General features: G+C 44.1%; 1 protein-coding gene across 3 annotated transcripts in view; it reads right to left on the reverse strand.

Annotated features, from left to right (window-relative positions):
• nhsl1b (NHS-like 1b) overlaps window positions 1–13,699 on the reverse strand; it is a 92,838-nt gene that overhangs the window by 13,129 nt on the left and 66,010 nt on the right. For all 3 annotated transcript variants that reach the window (XM_079180789.1, XM_079180787.1, XM_079180788.1), the window contains exons 2-4: window positions 5,922–6,074; window positions 3,000–3,124; window positions 1,113–1,320 (exon numbers count right to left, since the gene is read on the reverse strand). In XM_079180789.1, the coding sequence (XP_079036915.1) occupies window positions 1,113–1,320; window positions 3,000–3,124; window positions 5,922–6,074 (486 nt within the window). The remainder of the gene's footprint in view (window positions 1–1,112; window positions 1,321–2,999; window positions 3,125–5,921; window positions 6,075–13,699) is intronic.

The following is a 13,699-nucleotide window of genomic DNA, read 5'->3' on the forward strand; positions in this document are numbered from 1 at the left end:
CAGGAGACGAAGTCAACAATGATTTGTGTGGACTGGGACCACATTAAGCCCTCGTTAGTGTCTGAAGGACGGCGGGATCACAGTTATATTGACCTTGACAACAGCAAAATTCAGATGTTGTTACTGAACTGCCATTTGGTCTTTGAGCTGTTGGTCATCGGCGTGAGTTTAGGTCTTATGAGTGAGAAGTCACACGCGCTACAGTGTAATATATTAATCATCAGAACTGGCAGAAAGAGACGTTCTATCTATTTTTAATGCGTGTGGCAGATAGCACTGAAAAATGTGACATGCTAACAGGGGAATTGCATCGACACGTTTTGCTGTGTTCATCTGCCAAACGCCCTGTGATCTGACGAAAAGCCTTGACCCCTTGGATAAGCTGTCAAACGATTTCCACACACACACACACACACACACACACACACACACAAGCGCTCGCTCACACATGCATGAAGGTCAGTCTGCAAAGAAGCATGATGAGAGAGGAAAATATACAGAGGAGAGGACAGACATCCATGACTGACTCATGCAGTTTCTTTCCTCAGTGGGTGACTGAATTCAGTAATTGATGAGTTTATACCCACTCAGCCACAGAGGGTTTATAAAAGTCTGACATTTCCTTTTTCGCTGCGTTACTGAGAATTATATGAGAATACCAATAAAATCCCAAGATTTGACATGTTAATGTGGCAGTTTTGAGATCGTTGAAAGGCATCTTTTATTAGTCATCTAGCGCCACCACCAGGTCAAGATTTGAGCTGTACTTTGGTGGAGGCTAGTTGTCTCCTCCTGTTTCCAGGGCGTGTACTAAGCTAGGCTAAGCATGACTATAAATGTATCTTCTCATCTAACTCAGTAAAACAGCAAATCAAGCAAATGTGACAGAATTAAAGAGAAGCAAAACAAAATGTGTGATTGGTGGCGAGAGGCTGATGTTACAGAATAGACACCAGGGATGGATGAGACCAGATCAAACTCTAAGTAGTTGGATCTTTTCAATATGGAACGAGAGGACCAGGAGATGTATTTTCCACTACCGACACTGATGGGGATTGGCCGCTACTCGGTAGTGAGAGATGGACACAATGATTGGATGATTGAGGTCATACCTGTGACGTTGATGGGAACTATGTCAGTGGGCACGGCCCGGGCCGCCAGCCTCATCTTCTCCTCTGGGGTGGGGAGGTATACGCCCTTCTTGTTCCAGACAACGTGTCCGTCAACCTCGTACCCCTCCCCTCCTTCACCCCCCCCCTGAGGGGTCTGGGGCCTCATGGAGAGCTGGGATTTGTTGTCCTCTGCTGATGAAGCGGTGGACTAGAGGAGAAAGAGGAGGAAGGGGTTAACACAATGTAAAGAATGAAACATGATGTGGGGTAATGAAAGGCGATGGAAACAAAGATTGTGTCACTTTGAATTAGATCACAGACGCGATGGATAAAGAGAAATGTCTAGATAATAGTAGAGGACGAGAGTGGGAATAGAATAATTTAGAACCGAATATAACTTAATTGTCCCAAACGGTAACTGGCAGACTGTAAAAACTTTATTGACGCACACAAACAGACATATTACATCACTGTGACCTTTAGAGGCTTGTGGCGCTGTAAACACATTTCACGATCAATCAAACCCAAATGGAAACACTCACACTCACACAAACACACTCTCGCACCCACGCAGACATCTATCAGGGTACACCGACGGCGTTTTAAATAAAATGGCAGGATAAAAGCAAGTGAGCAACAGCGGGGAGAAAGCGGGAGAATCACTCATGCATTAGACTTTTACAGTTCTCAATCCTGAAGTAGAATTTACCGCCGAGAAGCACCAGACAACAACGTTTTACTGCAGGCTTGAAATTGAGCCGTTAGTCAATAGAAAACCAGCCATTTCCAGCAGGCTGTCAATGTCAATTTGAAAGATTTCGAAATCATTGTATCGAATCATCATAGTGAACACAAATAATCCCAAATTGTTTTTTATCATAGATCAAATCCAGGGGCATCGACCCCCGGCTGAATCTGCATCAGGTTGAGCTTAGCCACCGTGGAAAAACAAAAATCCTCTGTGGGATTTTGTTCAGAATCTCCAAAATACATCCAGCAATCATCCCGTATGTCCATTATTTTTTATCCTGACACTCCCCAGAGCATTACTGGCTAGAAGAGACAGCGATTAGAGCTTTCATACAAACCACGCATGGACGGATAAGAAGGGGGGGCAGTAACGTGGAGGATGTAAAGGACCTCAGCAATAGTTTTGGTAGAAGGCATGGCTTGTTATTTTGCATTGTGGCTCAACCTGCAGCCCCGTTTCTCCTTTTGAAGCTGCTGTCAGGCAAAGTCAGGCTCACTGGCCTCAGGACAACAGGAAGTGATGGGAACGAGAGACACACAGCGGAAAGTAGAAAGACAAGATAGAGAGAGATGGGAGTCGACAGCGTGTCTTTCGGGTCGAGGGTCAGGGGAGGAATGAAACAGGCGGTCGACATCAAGGGGCTCTGGGGGACAAAAGAGACCCTGATAATAAGAGTGAAAGACCCTCTGACCCTCTCAGGACCGCTCATATCACATTGTGTGTGAGAAATATAAATGCGGAGAGGAGAGGAGGCTTATGTGGCTGTCAGACCATTTACACTTCACTTCACACCAATGGTCTGCCAGTCAAAAGGGCGAGAGACAAACAGTTTTTGTCTATGGTTTTGTTGTTGTTACTTTTCTAAGTGTTCCAGATTTAAAGATGATAATTCTTCATGCACAAAATAAATTAGAAAATGAATCCAGGAAGACAGAGAACTAGATTAAACTGCATTCTCATATTTAACCACTAGAGGGCAGGCCGACACTGTTGAAATGACAGGAGGTGAGTTGCCATGCTGCCTAATCAGCTGCAAAGCACTCTCACGCTCAGCACTTGTATGTATCGTATGTACCAACTGTTACACTTGGACAGCTGTGAGGGTATGCGAGTGCAGTGGTTGTGTGTATGTGTACCTTCTTATCATCCTCCTCTTCATCCTCCTGCAGGCTGTTGGTGGACTGTAAGGGGTCAGAGAAGGTGGGCCCCTGAGAGTAGTACTGAGAGCTCCGGAAACCATCTTTCCTCAACTTGTCGCATTCTGCAGGACAGACAGAAACAGAGAAACATATTATAGACAGGAAACGATGAGGATCTTTGTCTCCAACAGGATTTATTTTAGCTTTTGATGTCAGGAAGGAACGTGTATTGTTGTACACTTGTGTATAGTGTACAGAAATATTCAAAATAACTCATCCAACAACACTATAGTAGGAAGGATGTGTGAAATATCTATAGGACACACAGACGGAGCTGTACAACACATGTAAACTCTACGTGTCTGTGTGTGTCTGTGTCTGTGTGTGTCTGTCTGTGTGTGTGTGTGTGTGTGTGTGTGTGTGTGTGTGTGTGTCAGTCACAGGACCGCAGCGCCTGCTGGACGCTGCCAAGCGCTGCTCACACCTCTCGTCACCACCTGCTGTGACAGGGTTGTGATGTATGCGTGTGTATTCCGATGTGTGACAAGAAGGGAGTTTATACATGAATGTGTGTGTGTGTAACCAGGAGTGGGTATCAGTTTCAGTCTGTCACACACAGATGGCAGAACTGTCCCTCTCTCCTTCCCATCCTCGCTCTTTCTCTAATATCATCATATCTCTCTCTGCACATATCTACTAGTGCAACCTTTGTCTAGTCTTTGAATAGCTGATGACATACTACTGCTACAGCTTTGAGGGTTTCGGGTGCGTTTGCTGATGCCTGTAAGGATAAAGAAACTGTTGAGGGCAAACATTACATACTTTGTCCACATGTAAAAACCTTCCCCGGTCTTTTTTTCTTGCATCCTTGGGATTTATTCAGTGTGTGATGCACTGTGTAAATCCGTTTTGGTGACAAAAGCACATGCACATCACTCCAAGCCTGGCACCTCAGAGACGCTGCTTTTGATCCCTTTTATGTGCCATCTATCTCCATAGCTAATTACCGCCCATCTCAGAGGAGAGAGACGCCGGTGCATGTATAATACTGTCAGTTAATGGTTCCTAATTGGGTTGGCAAAGGTAGCAACTGTAACAACAGACTGATGTGGTAGCGGTGTGGAAGAAGGGATTTAGAAAGCATGATGACGACGGGGAGCGGAGCTGTTACGATGATTGAGGAAGGTTGATGAAATAAAAGGCCTTGATGAGCCGCTTGTTGCTAGGCAGAACTGAGAGGGAGGGGGCGAGAAGACAAGCAGAAAGAACGAAGGACATTAAGGACAAAGACACTATAATGATATGAACTGGGTGTGTCCATAGATATTTTACAATGGCAAGTCAATCAAATTTGCATATGGTGATTGATAGACTGTGTCTGTCTGCCGTTTGCTGTTGAGCAGGTAGTGTGCAGAGGGGGTTTACAGCTTTTAGCTGAAAGTTTGGCGTGCCGAGTCGCACCCGAGATGGACCACCAAAAATGCATAATTCTTGGGATATTATTGACAATATTCATACGACTATTACGTAACTTTCCTGATGTATTTCGACCTGTTGACGCATTTTTCTGTAACTCAACTAAACACAAGCTGAAACCCACGTGTGTGGATGCTCATTGCCATCTGATTGGTTATTGATTATTTGGCTCGTGTAGCTCGTGCTGACGGCACTGGATTTAGTGACTGGTAACATGTGCACGAGAACAAGGGTTGAGCACGGTTTAATCTTCTGATATAATCTCTAAATTACTTAATATCTTGTAAAAAAAAAAAACATTATTAAGCAAAAACACTAAACATACTTCCTTAAGGCTGGGCTGTAGTTAGGTGTGAACCTTTAAGTCTCAACTTCCTGGGAGTGGACGGTTAATAAAAGAGCTAGAACACACACAAAGACGCAATGGACAGCAGCACAGGTGCTCCCATTGAACACCTGTTGTCTTTCAGTTAGGACCCCTGGGGCTGGGTGGTGACGACAGGATGATAAGACGGTGACAGGATGAAGGGGGGGGGGGGGGGGGGGGGGGGGGCTGAATAATTCAACCTCCCAGGTGGTGTTTGCGTACCTAGCAACATCAATATTGCAGGAACTAGTATGCAACAGCAACAGCACAGTGGTCAAACAATGGGAAAGATAAAGAAAGCCTGCAGTGTGTGTGTGTGTTGAAAGCGAGTTACTAACGCTTTACACACCGTAAGCATCAGGTTACAACCAGCTTCTCTCCCTTTATCTTTTTTTTTTTTTTACCTTCAAGCACACAAGGCCAACCCTCGCATGTAAACAACGGGCCTTTACTGTAACACATCCACCCGTTTACGCACCCATATGCACACTTCCAAACCTTTTCTCACACTTGCCTCCCAGTCTGTTATCTGAGTAATGGGTGGACAACTTTCCCAGGACCTCTCAGCGAAACAGGTGCTCACATTTACTGGCATTTCCATTTCCTGTTCTAAAAATGTTGTCACTCTGCTGCGACTCCACTCCCTGTGTCTGTTTTTTTTTTCTCTTAGTTGTGCTGCACAAACAGGGAGAAGAGGATCTCACACTGTTGTGTTGTTGGCTAAACCTTGGTGAGGAAGAGAAATGAACAGGCTTGGACACGTTTACAATGTTGTAGACAAACAGTTGATCTACTCTCCTTGATGTCATGTTGAGGACGTTCCCACACGTGAGGTTTGTCAGCGTGTATATTTTAGTTGATTTGGATGAAAATCATTAATTGGATATCACTTAGAAACATATTTGAACTGCAATTCCACAGAGACATTGGAGCTCAAACAATTATTCATTTGTTGTCATCAGTATTTATCCATTGAAAAAACACACAGTGATCACCTTCTCTACACCTGACTCCATCTGTTACTATGCTGGATCCCGTCTAGCTCTCTGATGCGGCCCGATGTGACCGACCCTTACCTCTCAGGGCGGTCTTGAGGTTGACTTTGGCCTGCCGGTGGAGGTCTTCTACGCAGGGCGGCCTGCTGCCTGGCAGGAAGACGTTCTCCTGCTGGTGCCACGGGGCTGTGTAATGAACCGTCCACTTGCTCTCCTCATCCAGGTTAGACACCGCTGCAGAAACACACAGATCATGGTTATAGATTTTAGTTGATCTTGATTTATATTTACAATGTAAATTGACTCTGGTAAGAACTTTTAATACATCATTTCTCAAGAACAGTTTACCGTCAGTTCAAACATATCACATTTGTTTTTATAAAAAGGGGAGTTCTGTAGTTCCCAAACCTTTGGAAAAACAACAAATTATGGACTAGAAATGGTCCCGTACAAGCAGAACTGGCTACTGGAGGGGTTTGTTTGTATTTGGCGGAGAAAAGGAAGAGGAAGGAGATTTAGGTGCGTTGCATTGAGGCGTCAGTCTCCACACCAGCAACATGACACGTAGCTGAGACATCACACAGTTGGCCCCACAAGTCAGAGGGGGAGGAGGGAGGAAGAGTAAGTTGGAGTGAAACAGATGATAGCCAGCTCAGATATTCAAACAGGCTACTAAAAACGTACAAAAGCCAACTTTTAAGCAAGCTTACTTAGAAACTGCTTCAGAGAAACAATAAAGCAATATAACGCACCAGCACCTAGCAGCACTAACATCTAGCTCTCAAGATAATATATCCAACTATCTATTCCTTCACAAGAACAAACCATACTTCTCTGTTTTTTGTAATTTTAACATTATGGTATTTTCCCCCTGGCTACTGGTGGTGGCTTGTAATGCTGATGATCAATGGAGTTGAAGCTTCCCATTCTGCATTTCTAAGCCACTAAATACAAACGTCAGCAAAACAACTGAGGTGTAGATATCAACAAACACACGCGGTTCTCAAAAAGTTCGGCTTACCAAGTGAGCGTATCCAAGCAAAAGTAGCCGATTGTGGATGCAGGACTATCTCCATTTGGACTGTCGGTCCCTGTCCTGACCATCACAACATGTCCATCTAACTGGGACTGAGGGAGACGTCCGAGGGAACCAGGAGGAAGGGGGACGGGTCGTGAAAGAGGGGCTGAGAGTGTGTGGACTGCTTTTTTGTTTGAATGCGTTTTCACAGGTGCTAATGAGCCACAGTAGGATACGTAGGGTGTGTGTTTGTGGGGGTCGGGGGAGGACAGAAGAGGTAGATGTCTAGGGCTGGGGGGGGGCGGGCCTATGACTGCAAATCAGTCCTTGGAGAAAGTGTGAGACAGTGCGTAACTGCTTAAAAAATACAGAAAACTTCTGATTTTAAAAGCTCTTCTGTGTGTCCGACTTTGCTTCTCTGTGACCAGAGTGGTGCGTGACCAATGAGTGCAGCAAAGTCAAACATAGATCTCTGATTTGATTTAGAAGGGACAGTCAGTGTGCCAAGTCGTGGTGCTGCTGGTGACTAATGGAACCTTAACGTCTGTCTCTACAGCTCATTGAGGAGCAGGCAGCTGGGAGCTTTTAGCTGAGGAGAGGGGTTGTTGTGTGTGTATTCATGTTCCTGCTCACTCTGTTACCAGACCTTTCTTTTCTTCATTCACAAATCTCCCCTTTCTCTTCCCAATATTAGTAATGTAACAGTGCCAATACAAGTTGTAACACACATACGACAAGGCATGCAGCGGAAATACAAGCAACAGGAAACCATGTAGACTATGATCTGTGACTGCAGTCTTACTTGAATTAACCTTTTATAATATATATCATACATTTGAATAAACACTAGTAAATGTTTTAACCGTATGTGACAAAGGGTGTGTGTGAAGGGTGCAGACTTGTCTACCTGAGCCAGCGTGCCTGCACTGGTCAAGAACAATCAATCAAACAAACACACGAGTCAAAAATCCTCTGACCACAAGTCTGGACTGGAGAGTTGCATGAAACACACAGTCACCACAGAACCCACTCGCACACAGGAAGTAGAATTTGAAATTTGAAGTTTAGAAAAGCAGGCGAGTAGTAGTCGGTTTTGTCTCTCACAGTGCACAAGACACCTATGAGCAAGGCAGTAAAGCCCCAGCTGTGGGCGGAACAAGAGCACGTCGTTAAACCAGCTCAACAGGCTAAATCAGGATCTTACATAATCCATTCCTAATATTCTTGCTCTCCCACACACACACACAGCACAGGTAGTCCTCCTCCACCCTCCTTTCTGACCATAGGGTTTGAATAGACCTCAGTAAGGCTATAGGCAGACCAAGGACTATGGACACAAAGCCTGCATTGTCCCCCTGCATCAGTCTCCACATCAGGCCTTTCAGAGCCACAATATGCCCGAGCCCCTTAACTCACACACACACACACACACACACACGCACACGCACACACACACACACACACACACACACACACACACACACACACACACACAAACACTGGACTGAGGCGCGAAAGTCTTTCAGAAGACTACTAATCCCTCTGTCCATTGACATCCCAGCTCTCCTTACGTCCATTAAGGACGCAGGCTGAGAGCAAACTGGGTGCTGAAAACTCTGAAAAGACACAAACAGGCTGCAAGGTGCACCAGAGCGAAACATGCAGAGGCTGCACACAGTAATCCCTGCAAATGCATCTGTATGCAGACACACACACACACACACACCAATGTGATTAGCTGCTATGATCAATAATCAATGTCAATCCTGAACAGGGCACCCGCACACAGAGTATTGACTGTCATGCATAATACAACCCTTCTGTGTTTTGTAAGGGTCAGCTTGGTTCAGATACATTTTTGATATGCATAGTTAAGTCGTTAAAAGAGTTGCAAACGTGTGAAATCAACTTAGTTGATAATTGTTTTAGGGAGTCTACCTCTTTACAAAATAAATTAGCATAAAACACGGATTAAATTGCAATTCCAATTCCACCTCTTTCAATGTCTAAAAAGTTTGTGTGTACTCCTAATGTTGTGACAAAGCTGAGGATATGAGCACTGCTCAGTTTGGACCTGAGGAGCAAAGTGCAGGCGTGTGCAAGATGTGCAAAATAAGATGCAAGAAGTACAAAAAAAAAAACGCTGAGCTAATGATTAACAACATCACCTCAGCCTTGACGTAGCACAAGCTATAAATACACCTGAGATTAGAGTCGGCACAAGCAGCTTGCCCTACATCAAGCAGGTCTTTGTTTAACATCCTCACATGCTTATAATACACGGCCGTTAATAAAATAATGATGTAGCCTTCGAGCATTAACTAATCGTCCTAGCTGGAATCTACTGTGCATGCGTGGCACACAGACCCGGTATTGTTTCCTTTGATATCTGGATCAGATTATCTGAAACATTTAGAACTAAATAAACATTAAAAAAAAAAAAAAAAAAAATTCCAAGCCAACGCTTTCCAATCCAGAAGCTGTGATTTCAAATGCTTCCAGCTGCCACCTTTACAAATGCTGTTGGGTCATTTAGTGCTAATAGTCGTGGGCTCTGTGAAGTCTTGGCCCAGTGGTTACCTGGTAACAGGGTGCAACAGAGGGTTGTCACTGAAGCGACGTGCTCACAGGAAACCGTTGGTTTCTATTAAAATGATATAAAACTAATTAAAGCTGCCGTGTGTGACACAGAACAGCTTTAATAAAGCCATTTAAAATGCCTTTTTTAAAAATGAGTCGAAACAAATGTAGGAGATTCCGACCCTCACGTGAAGAATAATGATGCAAAAAACAGTATAAATTCTAATCAACTGCTGCTCATTTGTTGTAGTTTTCATGTGAAGTCCAAAACTATATGACACATTAATGATCAATACAGAGCAGAAGTAAACATATCTTACCCTTCCTTTTGAAGTACTTAATCACAGACTTTAACGAGGTCCCGATAAACACCATTATTCCGGGTGAGTGTGCGCCTCTCTCTCTCTTTAAAAAAAAAAGAAAAATTCTAAATCCTGCGAATAAGAGCGAGAGAATGACGGGACGGACGAGCGTCTGGTGTCTGCTCACATTCTCACTACACGGCGGCTTAGCTGAGAGTGTGTGTGTGTGTGAGCGTCTACTATGCTGACAATGAGCCTCTACCCCTATCGCTGTCTCTAAACACACACTGGGTCCACCACTCCCCCCATCATCATCATCACCACCACCACCACCACCACCACCACCACTGCTCTCCCCCTCAGGCAGTCCAGTCCTCGGAGACACACACACACACACACACACAGCGGGAGGGGTGTAGGACCGGCCCCTCTGTTCCTCTGTGCTTTGGTTACCAAGGAGTTCTGGCTGCTTCTCCCTTCATTTCTCATCATCAGTCGTTCTCTTGCGCCGTCCTTCTCTCTTTTTCGTCTTTACTCTGCGGGACTCGAGATAAAGTTGAAAGTTGAACTTGCTTCATTTGAACCCAACAGGCAAACTCGTGCTGTTGTGCTGTGTGAGCGTCAACTCTCATTTTCAGCCGCATCGCTGTCTCTTTTCTTTCTTTCCCTCGCTTTCTGTGTGTGTAATCAGTGCGTCTCCACGTTCACCGCTACGACAGACTAGTCTGGGGAATATTTATGCATCTAATTAAACTATCAGTCACCTCTACAGGAGAACCTTGTACATCCTTGGAAGAAAAAAACAAACCATGTTGAGCTTTTCACAAGGGATTCTCAGAAGGATGCAGCTTCCACCTGCATGCAAAGTAAACCAGCCATGTCGAAGACATTCACACGTTTGATTTAAAACATATACGCATGTTAAATACTTTGAATGAGAACAAATTAATGCATTTGAGCGGAGTTACCCGGCTCCTGTTTATTTCCTCTCATCAGTAAACAGACAGAATTAATGTCAGCCTTTCATATTAGATCAAATATTATAAATAGAATACAATTATCCTAACAATACAAACTTTCACATTCCCTTGTGTAGCTCAAAGGTATACTGCAGATATAAATCTTAAAAGACTATCGAAGAGCGACTGTTAGCCAGTCTTTGGGAATGACGGCACTAAAGCACACATTAGACATTTGTCTAATTTGATCTCATATGTACCATTTCATGATTTGTAAAACAAAAAACAACCTGTTTTCAGCTATCCAAGGGGTCTAAAAAAGAATTAAAAAAAAAAAAAGAATTATAGATTGTGCTCATATTCTCTGTATAAATCTATTGTTTTCTTCTGTCTGGATGTTTTTTCTATCAACCCTTCTTCCTCTGTCTGATCACTCACAGCCTGCTATGTGTGCGCACATGGCCAATGAATCTGTGCCACATGAATATAGATCACATACAATCCTCCCATTGTCCAATCTGCTCACAATCTATCACACACACACACACACACACACACACACACACACACACACACACACACACACACATTCAAATGCATGCAAACACGCACACACACACACACACACACACACACACACACACGATGGGCTGCCCCTCCGTCTGCGACCGTATTTCTTTTCAGCCCAAGTGGTTGAAGAGGGGAGGGAGGGTGTGTGTGAAGGGGAGGCAGGGAGGGAGGGAGGGAGGGGGCTGCAACAAGAGCTTGAATGGGACTGCAAATTATCCTTGAATTTGTGGGTAGAAAGGTTTCCCCTCCTCCTCCCCCCTCGACCTTGCTCATCTGAACCTTTCAGCCCGACTCTGAAGTGCCGCAGACAACAGTTTGGATTTTTGCGGTTGCTCTCGTCACTGAGTTATGAAGCGCTGAACGAGTCTCTGTAAATGTCATATTCTCCTACTGCTGTGATGGTTTATTAAAATCAAGATTCTCAGTCTATAAATATATCTGCTAAACAACTTAAAGTGTATCAGAGATCCCACATAGCCCATGAAGTGTTGTAATTTGATAGGTTTTTCTGACCCAATTAAAAGCTACACCTACATTAATGTTCAAGTATGTCTCAGGCTGACTTGAAGGGGCCATAAGTCACCAACAAAACCTACTATAAAGTTACAATAATCCTACAATAATAACCACTTATAGACTACAAATAACCACGATCCCTTTGAGAAATTGTGAATCTTTTTTAGTAATAAAAGCCCCATTTTTAACCCCAGTTAGAAGCACTATGAACCCATTCAGATTGACAGAAAACGCAGGTTTATCTCAGGTCACCATGTTAGTCTGAGAGGGTTTAAACAAAGTCTTCTGTGTCAAAACCCGAGTCCTCGTGTTTTGTCGGTAGCCTCTGTTTGGCTTGTATCTCTGTTTGGCACGCGTACAGTATTAGGATCATTGATGCAGACACGAGCCCAAGCAGCATCACTCATTAAGAGCCTATTGTTCTCAGGACAGTATCAACACGCACACACACACACACACACACAGCGAGACAGACAGGTCAACAGCTCTATCCGCTGACGGAGGGCTTCAGATCTAGGCCACCTCTAGGATTAGGGCTATCCATCCATTCAGCCATACGTCCACACATCCCTCCACTCATTCCCAGTGAAGACTGGATGCCCCCAGCATGAACCATATCAATCTTTCATCTGTTCTTCATACTCTAAGCAGCATATTAATGGAGGAAGCGTGAAGGACTCGGTGGAAGAAGCTTGGAGCTCAGAGGAAGAGGCTTATTAAGCACAACAAACATCAGGGATTATTACGAACATGATTAAATCCCACCGATAATAGCCCTCTGGTTATGCAATTAATACATCTTGATTACCTAAGATGAGGCATTATTTGCTTTTTCTCCCTTCTTTATCAAGCAATTCTTAGTATTCACACAGAACATCTCAACACATGTTCATTAGTATTAGCGCCTGTGGCAAGACGGCGACTATCGCTTCTTGTTCAGCAACCACCTGAAAAGATGAACCTCTGGGGGGACAAAAGGAAAAATTGGAATGTGAATAATTAACAAGTCTTGTTGCACTGGACTGATAATAAAGGAGAGAGATTGATGAAGAACTCCTGCTCTTCCTCCTCTTTTCTTCGTCCTTACCCCTCATTTAGATCTCCCATAAACGTGGCTGAGGCAACAAAACACACACTCTAGTTTTCTCTTCTTCTTCGTTTTAGCCCAGACAGCTTAATTTATCCCCACCAATCCACAAAACACACACACACACATTCCTCTCTCATCCAACAATGCAGTCTATCAAACATCCTTTCAAATTCCCAAAGTGCCTGAACCTGGTACCTACACATACACACACACACACACACACACACACACACACACACACACACACACACACACACACACACACCCCCTTCATCTGACAGCTCTCAGCTTTTATTTTCTAATTGGACTTAATAAGGGAGCGCTAAGCTGACCCCCTAAAACCCCTTAACTCTACCTGATCTGCTAATGTAAAATCTCTCTCGCTCTCTTTCTTCCTTCTCTCTCCATCACCAGTTGTCTTTCTTCTTCTTCTCTCTTTCTTTTAAACATGAGCGCTTTCATGACTGCTACCGTAATCTAGCACGCATTGATTTTACCCCCCCCCCTCCCTCTTTCTTTTATTGCGTTCTCTCGTTCTCTTCTCATTATATATCGGAGGAAAACCTGCCAGGTGGAAAACGACGCCAAGTATCTGTTGCACACGTGAGCGCACACAAACACTTTGCATCTGTATGCGCGCAGCGTCGCACAACATAGCAGTGTTGTTACAGATTCACCAGAACTGAACATGTAAATGGATTTAAACAGAGGCAGGGTTAAGCTAAGTGAACAAAAAGCACTAATCTTCTTTGGCAATTGAAGGTGAGATGCCAAGGCACTACATTCCTAATAGCATCTGTGCAGCATCTGTATCTAAATTCAAA

The sequence above is a fragment of the Pholis gunnellus genome, assembly GCF_910591455.1.
Source record: "Pholis gunnellus genome assembly, chromosome: 19".
Classification (NCBI taxonomy): domain Eukaryota; kingdom Metazoa; phylum Chordata; class Actinopteri; order Perciformes; family Pholidae; genus Pholis; species Pholis gunnellus.